Source organism: Mauremys mutica, chromosome 13, assembly GCF_020497125.1.
Source record: "Mauremys mutica isolate MM-2020 ecotype Southern chromosome 13, ASM2049712v1, whole genome shotgun sequence".
Lineage (NCBI taxonomy): Eukaryota > Metazoa > Chordata > Testudines > Geoemydidae > Mauremys > Mauremys mutica.
This window is the reverse complement of record NC_059084.1, coordinates 29,449,027-29,463,466: the sequence shown is the minus strand read 5'-3', so window position 1 is coordinate 29,463,466 and position 14,440 is coordinate 29,449,027. Positions and strand designations below refer to the sequence as shown.

The window sequence follows — 14,440 nt, the reverse complement described above, 5'->3', positions numbered from 1 at the left end:
GTGACACCATCCTCGTCTCCTTGTTCAGGTATGGTGGTAGCTGAAGGTTCTTCAAAAGCAGAACCTCCCACTGACAAACTTCCTGGGATTCACCAGAGATGAACTCTGCTCAGATATTGGGAGCATGTCCATCACACCAGGACTGTCCCTGGGGAGAGTGAACACACAGCATGGACATCCAGTGCTCAGCCACCATATCCAAACTTCATGTTTTCTCATGTACAAATAAAACAGATTTTATCCATATTCTCCCAGTAGAATATCTTAGTCTGACCACAGTTGGTATTATGGAATGTGGTGGAAGCTTACTCTGCTATTGTCTCAACTCTGCTTAGTCTCCTGTGGAGCTGTGCAGTTATTGCAAAATATTGCATGTTTCATGATGACTCAACAAACAAGCCACATCACCTGCAACCATCTCCTTCCCAAGACCTTGTCCTATGGGGCAGAAATCTTGCTGAGTCATTTGATCCTTTTCCAAGAATGCATTATTTCTATGTGAGAACATGGAGTAGTTAAATAAGCTGAGCTTACATTCGATGAACTGGGTTCCTCTTTGGTCCTCATCAGAACTCCTTCAAGCAATGCTGCATCCACAGCGATTGCAGCTACCTCTGGAATGAGCTGCTCATTGTGCAAAACATCTTCCCATATGGTCAGGTGGGCAGTCATTTCAAATGCTAAAGACAGAAAAAAAGTCACTCACAAGACAGGGCAAGGGACCAGAGTCCAGTGCTCTTTACTTGTACATGGCCTAATCTTTCTTGCTTAGTAGGTGACGGTGGTGGGGTGCGAAGGTGGTTGTTTCATTTTAAATTAGACCAGATGGAACTGTAGTTCTCTTCTAGCTTTAGCAAGTTACCTTCTGTACTGAATTCTGGTCTGGAAATCAGAGGTGATATACACAGGGTTGCTGAACAGGCTCTTAGCATGATATGGGCCTTACTCAGCATTCCTCACACTAACTTCCCTGGGAGATGTGTCGAAATGCCAAACAGGTCCTCAGACCAGGCACTGTAACTATATTCCTGGCGCTTTTGACCCAACTAATTGCCCTATCATCACCTATTAAACATAATAGATGCATATTTTGATGGAAAGGTATTGCCAGAAATAGAAAACTGTTTTTGTGGGGAGAAGTAGTAAAGCAGATACTCGTGTTTTCATGACCCTTAGAAAACAGATGCAGCAGAGAGGTCAAGGACTGACCCAACTCTCCTATCTGCACTATTGATTAGTACCTTGTTTGTGACCATCCAGAACATGGTTAGGACAAAGTTACTAACCACATGGCTATCCCCTTTTTACCCTGCTTATGAACAGGGCTGTAACACAAGTATCAGACATTACAAATTCGTGAGAGCCTATCATGACTGCCAAGCTACATCAGTGTAACTTGCTCTCAGCAGCCAGAACAGTCTGGGAGAGGTACGAGAATGCACCAAGAACCACGTTTTTTGCACCACAGAGGTATGGTTGAGCAAGGAAATATCATGCAGTGTTGATGCACTGAAATATGTTAGTGCTGTAACTATGTCAAATGAGTGTGACACCATTTCTAATTATGCTTAATATGGTCCTACACACTGTACAGAAGTGGTCCCTCCAGGGCAGGGTTGAGGCCTACTGATGAGGCAGCATGTATGTAGGAAACTTGCATCATCACCGCTCAGGTTGTACTCTCTCTTCAGATAAACAGACTTCCCCATGGCACAGATCGTGACTTCTTTATGTGCCTTACAAAGCATTGTTCACATTTATTACAGCACTCTATACATGTAACAGAAGTGTCAATGGAGCCTTTCAAGGCACAATGTCACCTGGAGACATGTCATGTTAGTGCTTGTCTACACTGGCACTTTACAGCACTGCAACTTTCTCACTCAGGGCTGTGAAAAAACACACCCCTGAGCGCAGCAAGTTTCAGCGCTGTAAAGCGCCAGTGTAGACAGTGCACCAGTGCTGGGAGCAATGCCTCTGTGGAGGTGGTGGGTTTTTTTTTTTTTTTTTTGGAAGAGTGCTGGGCGAGAGCTCTCCCGGAGTTCTGCCACGACTACACAAGCCACAGCGCTTTAACGTTGCCAGTGTAGACTAGCCCTTAGGACTGCACAAGGCTACAATAGCTATACAGACACCTGCTTTAGAAAGGAGTCAGTCACTTAACTGGGCAAGTTGAAACAGACGTCAGGATTTATGGTATGAGCTTCTCAGCAAGGCACATGAAGCCCAATGAAGTGCTTCCCCTTGGCCAAAGGACACCACACCCTGGACGTGTGCCATTTTGTTTATAAAGTAGTTGATAAACAATAAGCTATTTAAAATATACCAGTTAAGTTCATGACCTATTAAGCCAAGTAAGCCAGTCCTCCTGGGACAAAGGAAAAGCCCCCCAGGGCAGCTACATGGACGTAGCAGCCCAACCGGAGCCCACCTTACCCACAAAGCTCAAAGCCAGCACCAGCGCCAGGCTTCCTCAGCTCTCCCGCCCTAAGCGGGTCGCAGCCGTTCCGGCCTCCAGGCCCGCACGGCAACGCCTGGCGCTGAGCGGGGCCCGGGGAGCTCCACGGCCAAGGGAGCGTGGGACCCGCTTTCGCTCCTGCCGGCCCCCGGGCGTGGTGGGGCCACCCGCCCGGTCCGCAGCATGGCCGCGCCAGCGAGGCTCTGGGCGGGCTGTGATTACCCCGGGTCACGCTGCGCGCTCCCCCGCCTGCCAGACCCCCGAGCCCGGCCGCTGTGAGGGCCCGAGGAGCGAACGGACCGGGGGCGGGGGGGGGGCAGAGTTCGGGACGCGGCCCAGCCGTGCGGGAACCCTCACCTGGGGCGGGCACCCGGGAGCGGGGGAAGGAGAGCTGCCCCTCCCCGGAAGCGACAAGCCCCAGTACCTGGCTCGCGGCACCTGCCGGCTGCGCGTGCGAAGGGAAACACGCTGCGCTCCGCTCAACCTTTGATAGGCCACGCCTGTCTCAGCGCCCAGAACGGCCCCGAGCGCCAGCCTTCTCCCATGATTGGCAGGAGAGTGGGCCTATCACCGTGAGGTAACGAGGAGGGGCGAGCTCCCCAGTGAGGGCTGGACTCTGGAACAGCTACAGAAGGAATCAATCGTAAGCGGAATGTCCCGCCTCCCTCCCCTGCGTACTCAGCCGCTCAGTGCGCCTGCGCCGGGCTCCCAACACATCGGCCGAGTAGCAGGGCGCGGAGGCGGGGTGGCCTCGTGCGCTGATCCGCTCGCGCCAGGCTGCAGCCCCCAGCCGGTGGGCGCCGGCCTCGCTGGGGGCCTCGCCAGCCCCGCTGGGTGCTCGGGCCCTGGCGAGGCACATCGTTAAACACCCCGACCGGTGCCTGCCGAGGCAGCGTCGCCCCCAATGCCCGGCCCTATGCGAGTTGCTGGAGGGCACCTTGGGAGCAGAGCCACTCCAAGCCTGTTTACTTGTACAAAGTGAGCAATGGTGGTAGTGGTGGGAATTTTAACTCTACAGGGAAGTTACAATATATGAAGATATGCAGTACACAAACCCCTTAAAGCTTACATCAAAGAGAAAAAGATTCTCCACAAACTTTGTTGTTTGTCAAGGAAATCAAAACAATATAAAATTCCCAAAAGCCACAAATGCTGGACAGAATTCTGTGATGCTGGCAGCAAAAGCCAGGAGATATTAATTGTTTTGGCACCTATTGGATGCCTTTTCTAGTTTAGATGATGTGCCACCAATACTCTATGACAGGGCCTGCTTTCAGAAATACACAAGAAAGTCGACTTTGACACATGTCAGAGTTGTGAACCCAGGAAAGAAAACAGAAAATCTGATTAGACAGCATCATATTCACCTGCTTCCAGAGTACGCATGTCCTCCAGTAACACTAGTCTACAATTTTTGAGAAGTCTGCTTCAGAGATAAAATGTGCTATTTATTATGTATTTTGATGTGCTGAATTCAAATATGACAATTAAAACAACTGATTGGCTACTGTTTCTATGATATTTAAGTTTTTACATTTTATGTCTATGTATATTGTGTAGATAGTAGAGTTTTAATCATAAATTGTAAACCTAGGTCTTTTCATGTGTTTATGGTTGCTTTACATGATAATATTTCACCTGTCCTGTTTATGTAACACTTTAAAAATCAGCAAAAGGGTTATATAAATAAAATTTATTATGAAACAAAAGGCAAAAAACTATTACGTACATGCCAGCTCTGTCCACATATCCATTCAAGTGACACCATCATAGGACCTAATCACATCAGACACGCCATCAGGGGCTCGTACACCTGCACATCTACCAACGTGATATATGCCATCATGTGCCAGCAATGCCCCTCTGCCATGTACATTGGCCAAACCGGACAGTCTCTATGCAAAGGAATAAATGGACACAAATCTGACATCAGGAATCATAACATTCAAAAACCAGTGGGAGAACACTTCAACCTCTCTAACCACTCAGTGACAGACTTTAAGGTGGCAATTTTGCAACAAAAAAACTTCAAAAACAGACTCCAAAGAGAAACTGCTGAACTTGAATTAATATGCAAACTAGATACAATTAACTGTGGCCTAAACAGAGACTGGGAATGGTTGGGTCATTACACTAATTGAATCTATTTCCCTATGTTAAGTTCTCCTCACACCTTCTATGGACCATCTTAATTATCACTTCAAAAAGTTTTTTTTCCTCCTGCTGACGATAGCTCATCTCAATTGATTAGACTCTTCCTGTTGGTATGCATACTTCCACCTTTTCATGTTCTCTGTATGTATAAATATCTCCTGTCTGTGTGTTCCATTCTATGCATCCGAAGAAGTGAGCTGCAGCTCACGAAAGCTCATGCTAAAATAAATTTGTTAGTCTTTAAGGTGCCACAAGTACTCCTGTTCTTATTACGTACATAGTTTAGTCCTATTCAGTGTCTACTCAGCGCTTCTTGGCTTGTCTCTTGTATTAATTAAATGGAGCATCTCTTGTCACTGTCCAGCAATAGTCTGCAAGCATTGATGGGCTCCATTTGCCCTGATAGCGTTTCTCCATTGTTGCAATGTCCTGGTGAAATCGCTCGCCGTGCTCGTCGCTCACTGCTCCGCAGTTCGGTGGAAAAAAATCTAGATGAGAGTGCAAAAAATGTATCTTTAGTGACATGTTGCAACCAAGGCTTTTGTATGCCACCAACAACCTGTAGTTGTCTGCCTTGTTGTTTCCGAGAAAATTTATTGCCACTAACTGGAAGGCTTTCCATGCCGTCTTTTCCTTGCCATGCAGTGCAGGGTCAAATGCATCATCTCGAAGAAGTTCACGAATCTGAGGACCAACAAAGACACCTTCCTTTATCTTAGCTTCACTTAACCTTGGAAATTTTCCACGGAGGTACTTGAAAGCTGCTTGTGTTTTGTCAATGGCCTTGACAAAGTTCTTCATCAGACCCAGCTTGATGTGTAAGGGTGGTAACAAAATCTTCCTTGATTCAACAAGTGGTGGATGCTGAACACTTTTCCTCCCAGGCTCCAATGACTGTTGGAGTGGCCAATCTTTCTTGATGTAATGGGAATCTCTTGCACGACTATGCCATTCGCAGAGAAAACAGCAGTACTTTGTGTATCCAGTCTGCAGACCAAGCAAGAGAGCAACAACCTTCAAATCGCCACAAAGCTGCCACTGATGTTGGTCATAGTTTATGCACCTCAAAAGTTGTTTCATGTTGTCATAGGTTTCCTTCATATGGACTGCATGACCAACTGGAATTGATGGCAAAACATTGTTTTACTGCATAATGGCAGTTTTAAGACTCGTCTTCAATGAATCAATGAACAGTCTCCACTCATCTGGATCGTGAATGAAGTTGAGGGCTGCCATCACACCATCGATGTTGTTGCAGGCTACAAGATCACCTTCCATGAAGAAGAATGGGACAAGATCCTTTTGACGGTCACGGAACATGGAAACCCTAACATCACCTGCCAGGAGATTCCACTGCTGTAGTCTGGAGCCCAATAGCTCTGCCTTACTCTTGGGTAGTTCCAAATCCCTGACAAGGTCATTCAGTTCACCTTGTGTTATGAGGTGTGGTTCAGAGGAGGAGGATGTGAGAAAATGTGGGTCCTGTGACATTGATGGTTCAGGACCAGAAGTTTCATCCTCTTCTTCTTCCTCGTCTGACTCAAGTGAGAATGATTCTGGTGCATCAGGAAGCGGCAGTCCTTCTCCGTGGGGTACTGGGCGTATAGCTGATGGAATGTTTGGATAATGCACAGTCCACTTTTTCTTCTTTGACACACCTTTCCCAACTGGAGGCACCATGCAGAAGTAACAATTGCTGGTATAATCTGTTGGCTCTCTCCAAATCATTGGCACTGCAAAAGGCACAGATTTCCTTTTCCTGTTCAATCACTGGCGAAGATTTGTTGCACAAGTGTTGCAGCATATGCGTGGCGCCCACCTCTTGTCCTGATCTCCAATTTTGCAGCCAAAATAAAGGTGATAGGCTTTCTTAACCATAGTGGTTATACTGCGCTTTTGTGATGCAAAAGTCACTTCACCACAAACATAGCAGAAGTTATCTGCACTGTTCACACAAGTACAAGGCATCTCTGCTCACTTTGGCTAAACAGAAATGTGTCCCTTTGCAAAATCAAACACTGACAAATAAGAGAGCACGACACTTTATGATTTCTAGAGCTGATATAGGGCAATTTGTTCAGCAGAGTGATGTAAGCTTCGTTATGATTGCATCATCCATGACTTCTAGGAATAACATGATGCAATTCATATCAAGTATGACGCAATACCAGCTTCAGATTGCATCATTCATTGTTTTGCCTAAAAAGCAAGTACTGTCCAAACCCAGTCATAGATTTATTCATAGATCCAGTCAAAGATGTATTTTAGTCATTTCTGGTTTAAATTGAGATCCCTTCCCTTTATAACTCACTTATCCTCCGCTATTCCCAAGTCAAGGGTCATATATACTGACCCAATAGCATAACTTGAAAACTAGAGCCAATCAACAATTTTAAGCATCATTTTCGTTCTCAGTGACCCAGAATTAGTAAAGTTTGACTACATTTATTTCAGAAGCATTTTGGCTGTAGAGCAGTGTAATTGGTCCTGTTGCATTCAGGGGCGGCTCTAGAAATCAGGCTGCCCCAAGCAGCGCGGTGCGCTGCGCCGCCCTTCCCCGGTCCCGCGGCGGGTCCCCTCTTCCCGCGGCTCCGGTTGAGCTCCCGCCGGCATGCCTGCGGCAGGTCAACCGGAGCCCGGGACGAGCGGACCTGCCGCAGGCATGACTGCGGGAGCTCAACCGGAGCCGCGGGAAGAGGGGACCCGCCGCAGTCATGCCTGCGGCAGGTCCGCTCGTCCCGGGCTCCGGTGGACCTCCCGCAGGCATGCCTGCGGCAGGTCCACCGGAGCCAAATGCCGCCCCCCCCGGGAAAGGGCCGCCCCACGCGCCTGCTTGGCACGCTGGGGTCTAGAGCCGCCCCTGGTTGCATTGTTTGCTTGATAAAACACACAACACAAGAACCTTAATAAAATAGAAACACTGGAGAGAGCAACCAATCTCGGGGAGGCAGCACTTCAAAGAGGAGATGATGATATGTTGTGCAGAATACCTGTGGAAGACTTGATTGCTAAGGATGCAATTTATCACTCAACATGCCTTTCTTCCTACTTGATTAAAACGAATCTTAAAGCAAAACCATCTAGTTACACTTCAACAATACAGTCATCTTATGACACTGCATTTCAATCAATTGATTGAATAAATGTATATAAGATCATTAACCAGCAAGAAGGCTCTTCTCCTAGCCAAGCTGCTACAAAGATATAAAGCTCTACTTATCCCTCAGATGTAGAAACTGCAAGCAATTCCAACAGCAAGATTAGAAAAAAACATTCCGGTTCTGCAATTTCATTCCATGCACAGCACAAACTAGGCAAATCTACCTTTGTTCTATAAAGTGCAATAACATTAGCTGATGCTATCCAAGCTATTAGTAATCTGAAGCAGGAACTTAAGTCATCTAAATGTTTGGTCAATGTTCTTCTGGTGAGCAAGCCTGATGAACAGCTTTGTGGTTTTGTATAATGCCACTTCAATCCTTTAGTTTGAAATAGTCAAAATGAAAGCCCCAGAATATTATCAAAAGCCTGGTGATTGTAGTTCAGAGAAGTCATCTACTTTTGTGTCCCAGTTGGTGCACAAGTTTCTTTGTCCATTTGCTAATGGATAAAAATGCATATAATTCAGCCAGCAATCTTTCAGAAGACATTCAAATAAGATGCTCTCAATTGCTGAGAACATAGGGTTTAACAGTTCCAAAATTAACACACCACTGCACATAAACCTTGCTGCACAGCTACACCATGAGACTGGGGCTACACCTTCACTGATTTTATCAATTATGTTGAACTGAGGCAATTCATCACTAGTGCTTCAAAAACTGAAGTAGAAAGACTCCAGGGAGATGTGTTCATTCCGAATGGAATTATACCACTACATGCAGATGGAAATCTCATCCATGAAGGAGATAATATAATCAACATAGAGACCTTGATTGAAATAATATATTTCATTCAATGGATAGAGTGGTATTTCAAGAACAGTCTCCAGATACACCTCTACCTCGATATAACACTGTCCTCGGGAGCCAAAAAATCTTACCACGTTATAGGTGAAACTGCGTTATATTGAACTTGCTTTGATCCACCGGAGTGCGCAGCCCCGCCCCCCCAGGGCACTGCTTTACCGCGTTATATCCGAATTTGTGTTATATCGGGTTGCGTTATATCACGGTAGAGGTGTAGTCCAGCATCACAAGAAATATCACTAAAGTGTGGGGAAAAAATGTCACTCTACCCAGGCAGATTCTCTTTTGCAGTTTTCGAAAAAACAAAGAAAGTCCAGTGCCAATTCACCATGAAAAATACTTGAGAAAATCAACTGTAGTCAAAACAATCTTCCCTGCACAGAACTGTGTATATACCAAGAGAATAAAGAATGTGGCAACCCATGATGATGATGACTTGAAATGTCACCAGTGCTATTACATTTCAGTGATGTCTGTATGCATTTTTTATTAGATTTTATTTTTACCCTTTAGATCAGGGGTCGGCAGCCTTTCAGAAGTGGTGTGCCAAGTCTTCATTTATTCACTCTAATTTAAGGTTTCATGTGCCAGTAATACATTTTAACATTTTTAGAAGGTGTCTTTCTATAAACCTATAATATATAACTAAACTATTGTTGTATGTAACATAAATAAGGTTTTTAAAATGTTTAAGAAGCTTCACTTAAATTTAAATTAAAATGCAGAGCCCCCCGGATCCGTGGCCAGGACCCAGGCAGTGTTAGTGCCACTGAAAATCAGCTCGCGTGCCGCCTTCAGCATGCACACCATAGGTTGCCTACCCCTGCTTTAGATTGTTGTTGTGATGCTTTGAGGTCAAAAGAAATCCAAATTTATGTCTTGAAATAATACATAGTCATTAAACTAACAGAAACTAATGCAAATATTTCAAAGTGGTCATTTTAATGTGTTGATAGTGTCATAAGAACATAAGAACATAAGAAAGGCCGTACCGGGTCAGACCAAAGGTCCATCTAGCCCAGTATCTGTCTACCGACAGTGGCCAATGCCAGGTGCCCCTGAGGGAGTGAACCTAACAGGCAATGATCAAGTGATCTCTCTCCTGCCATCCATCTCCATCCTCTGACGAACAGAGGCTAGGGACACCATTCTTACCCATCCTGGCTAATAGCCATTTATGGACTTAGCCACCATGAATTTATCCAGTCCCCTTTTAAACATTGTTATAGTCCTAGCCTTCACAACCTCCTCAGGTAAGGAGTTCCACAAGTTGACTCTGCGCTGCGTGAAGAACTTCCTTTTATTTGTTTTAAACCTGCTGCCTATTAATTTCATTTGGTGACCCCTAGTTCTTGTATTATGGGAATAAGTAAATAACTTTTCCTTATCCACTTTCTCAACATCACTCATGATTTTATATACCTCTATCATGTCCCCCCTTAGTCTTCTCTTTTCCAAACTGAAGAGTCCTAGCCTCTTTAATCTTTCCTCATATGGGACCCTCTCTAAACCCCTAATCATTTTAGTTGCTCTTTTCTGAACCTTTTCTAGTGCTAGAATATCTTTTTTGAGGTGCGGAGACCACATCTGTACACAGTATTCGAGATGTGGGCGTACCATGGATTTATATAAGGGCAATAATATATTCTCAGTCTTATTCTCTATCCCCTTTTTAATGATTCCTAACATCCTGTTTGCTTTTTTGACCGCCTCTGCACACTGCGTGGACATCTTCAGAGAACTATCCACGATAACTCCAAGATCTTTTTCCTGACTCGTTGTAGCTAAATTAGCCCCCATCATGTTGTATGTATAGTTGGAGTTATTTTTTCCAATGTGCATTACTTTACATTTATCCACATTAAATTTCATTTGCCATTTTGTTGCCCAATCACTTAGTTTTGTGAGATCTTTTTGAAGTTCTTCACAATCTGCTTTGGTCTTAACTATCTTGAGTACTTTAGTATCATCTGCAAACTTTGCCACCTCACTGTTTACCCCTTTCTCCAGATCATTTATGAATAAATTGAATAGGATTGGTCCTAGGACTGACCCTTGGGGAACACCACTAGTTACCCCTCTCCATTCTGAGAATTTACCATTAATTCCTACCCTTTGTTCCCTGTCCTTCAACCAGCTCTCAATCCATGAAAGGACCTTTCCTTTTATCCCATGACAGCTTAATTTACGCAAGAGCCTTTGGTGAGGGACCTTGTCAAAGGCTTTCTGGAAATCTAAGTACACTATGTCCACCGGATCCCCCTTGTCCACATGTTTGTTGACCCCTTCAAAGAACTCTAATAGATTAGTAAGACACGATTTCCCTTTACAGAAACCATGTTGACTATTGCTCAACAGTTTATGTTTTTCTATGTGTCTGACAATTTTATTCTTTACTATTGTTTCAACTAATTTGCCCGGTACCGACGTTAGACTTACCGGTCTGTAATTGCCGGGATCACCCCTAGAGCCCTTTTTAAATATTGGCGTTACATTAGCTAACTTCCAGTCATTGGGTACCGAAGCTGATTTAAAGGACAGGTTACAAACCTTAGTTAATAGTTCCGCAACTTCACATTTGAGTTCTTTCAGAACTCTTGGGTGAATGCCATCTGGTCCCGGTGACTTGTTAATGTTGAGTTTATCAATTAATTCCAAAACCTCCTCTAGTGACATTTCAATCTGTGACAGTTTCTCAGATTTGTCACCTACAAAAGCCAGCTCAGGTTTGGGAATCTCCCTAACATCCTCAGCCGTGAAGACTGAAGCAAAGAATCCATTTAGTTTCTCCGCAATTACTTTATCATCTTTAAGCGCTCCTTTTGAATTTTGATCATCAAGGGGCCCCACTGGTTGTTTAGCAGGCTTCCTGCTTCTGATGTACTTAAAAAACATGTTGTTATTACCTTTGGAGTTTTTGGCTAGCCGTTCTTCAAACTCCTCTTTGGCTTTTCTTATTACACGCTTGCACTTAAGTTGGCAGTGTTTGTGCTCCTTTCTATTTGCCTCACTAGGATTTGACTTCCACTTTTTAAAGGAAGTCTTTTTATCTCTCACTGCTTCTTTTACATGGTTGTTAAGCCACGGTGGCTCTTTTTTAGTTCTTTTACTGTTTTTCTTAATTTGGGGTATACATTGAAGTTGTGCCTCTATTATGTTGTCTTTAAAAAGGGCCCACGCAACTTGCAGGGATTTCACTTTAGTCACTGTACCTTTTAACTTTTGTCTAACTAACCCCCTCATTTTTGTATAGTTCCCCCTTTTGAAATTAAAGGCCACAGTGTTGGGCAGTTGAGATGTTCTTCCCACCACAGGGATGTTGAATGCTATTGTATTATGGTCACTATTTCCAAGCGGTCCTGCTATAGTTACCTCTTGGACCAGCTCCTGCGTGCCACTCAGGATTAAATCTAGAGTCGCCTCTCCCCTTGTGGGTTCCCGTACCAGCTGCTCCATGAAGCAGTCATTTAAAGTATCGAGAAATTTTATCTCTGCATTTCGTCCCGAAGTGAAATGTTCCCAGTCAATATGGGGATAATTGAAATCCCCCACTATTATTGGGTTCTTAATTTTGATAGCCTCTCTAATTTCCCTTAGCATTTCATCATCACTATTACTGCCCTGGTCAGGTGGTCGATAATAGATCCCTACTGTTATATTTTTACTAGAGCATGAAATTTCTATCCATAGAGACTCTATGGAACCTGTGGATTCGCTTAAGATTTTTACTTCATTTGAATCTACACTTTCTTTCACATATAGTGCCACTCCTCCCCCTGCACGGCCTGTTCTGTCCTTCCGATATATTTTGTACCCCGGAATGATTGTGTCCCATTGGTTGCTCTCAGTCCACCAGGTTTCTGTGATGCCTATTATATCTATATCCTCCTTTATCACAAGGCACTCTAGTTCACCCATCTCATTATTTAGACTTCTGGCATTTGTGTACAAGCACTTTAAAAACTTGTCCCTGTTTATTAGCCTGCCTTTTTCTGATGTGCCATATTCTTTTTTATGTGACTGTTTATCATCTGATCCGGCCCTTACATTATACTTCTCATTCCTCTGCTCCTGACTATAACCTGGAGATTCTCCATCATCAGACTCTCCCCTAAGAGAAGTCTGTGTCCGATCCACACGCTCCTCTGCAGCAGTCGGCTTTCCCCCCTCTCCTAGTTTAAAAACTGCTCTACAACCTTTTTAATGTTTAGTGCCAGCAGTCTGGTTCCACTTTGGTTTAGGTGGAGCCCATCTCTCCTGTATAGGCTCCTCCCATCCCAGAAGTTTCCCCAGTTCCTAATGAACGTGAACCCCTCCTCTCTACACCATCGTCTCATCCACGCATTGAGACTCTGAAGCTCCGCCTGCCTACCTGGCTCTGCGCGTGGAACTGGGAGCATTTCTGAAAATGCCACCATAGAGGTCCTGGATTTCAGTCTCTTCCCTAGCAGCCTAAATTTGGCTTCCAGGACATCTCTCCTACCCTTCCCTATGTCATTGGTACCTACATGTACCACGACCACCGGCTCCTCCCCAGCACTACACATAAGTCTATCTAGATGCCTCGAGAGATCCGCAACCTTCGCACCAGGCAGGCAAGTCACCATACGGTTCTCCCGGTCATCACAGACCCAGCTATCTACATTTCTAATAATCGAATCTCCCATTACTAACACCTGCCTTTTCCTAGAAACTCGAGTTCCCTCCCCCGGAGAGGCAACCTCAGTGCGAGAGGCAACCCCAGCACCATCTAGAAGGAGGGTCCCAACTACGGGAAGGTTTCCCTCTGCTCCCATCGACTGCTCTACTTCCCTGGGCCCTTCTTCCTCCTCAACAGCACAGGAGCTGTCTAAGCGGAGGTGGGACAATTCTACAGTGTCCCGGAAAGCCTCATCAACATACCTCTCTGCCTCTCTCAGCTCCTCCAGTTCCGCCACCCTGGCCTCCAAAGTCCGTACATGGTCTCTGAGGGCCAGGAGCTCCTTGCACCGACTGCACACATACGCCACCCGCCCACAGGGCAGGTAATCATACATGCGACAGTCAGTGCAATAAACTGGATAGCCCCCACTCTGCTGCTGTGCTTCTGCCTGCATTGTCTCCTAGTTAGTGAAAGGGTGGTTTACGGAAGTAGTTTTGGAATGTGGTTCGGTTTATAGGTTTGGGGGGGGGGGGGGGCCCGGGGAAGGGGTTAGGGCTGGCGAGGGGCTCCCACTCCCTTCCCAACTCCCTTGCGAAACTCCCTGTTAGCAGCCCCTGGTCGCAAAGCTCCCTGGTCGCTTGTGCGCGGCTTTATAAAGCCCTGGCCTGAGTGAATGCCCCGCCCACTGATTAAGGCTCAGCCAATTACCATTATTTATCCCTGTTTTTTATGGTAAGGGCACCACTTGACAGCTCCACATCATACCTCATCTTCAAGTATACGCAATAAGCTCTAGAATTATGTATGATGAGTGTGTATGTAGAGAGGTTACATTAAGCTGACCAAATCAGCAATGTTTGTTGCTCCTTTACATCACATGAGAAAGCTGGAGTCTATTTTGCCTCAGACATCAACAGAATTAAGTTCTGCTTGCAGCATTTTAGTGGTTGGTGACGTAGGACCAGAAGTGTTCCAGGGGGAACTTGTGTCATTGGCATGAGGGGTAGATCAGTTTTTAATTTGCGGATTCAGCACTTTGGAAATGGAATCAGCGAGTCAAACCTGGAGCACTAAGATGCCTATTGTGAAGTCACTAGCCATATTCTGCATCAAATTCAGGTCTGGTGCATGTGCTCACAACTCCCAGTGAAGTCCAGTAGCAGTCAGTGAAGTTAATGGGAGGTTTACCCATTTACTCCAGGACCAAAAACCAGAAAA

The 14,440-nt window shown here is 45.2% G+C and overlaps 1 protein-coding gene across 4 annotated transcripts in view; it reads right to left on the bottom strand.

Annotated features, from left to right (window-relative positions):
* GSS (glutathione synthetase) overlaps positions 1–14,440 on the bottom strand; it is a 36,135-nt gene that overhangs the window by 21,025 nt on the left and 670 nt on the right. For 2 of the 4 annotated variants that reach the window (XM_044985442.1, XM_044985439.1), the window contains exons 2-3: positions 2,883–3,083; positions 535–680 (exon numbers count right to left, since the gene is read on the bottom strand). In XM_044985442.1, the coding sequence (XP_044841377.1) occupies positions 535–672 (138 nt within the window). In that variant the 5' untranslated portion in view covers positions 673–680; positions 2,883–3,083. Of the gene's footprint in view, positions 1–534; positions 681–2,815; positions 3,084–14,440 lie in introns of all 4 variants that reach the window. The other 2 variants (XM_044985441.1, XM_044985440.1) reach the window with 2 other exon arrangements.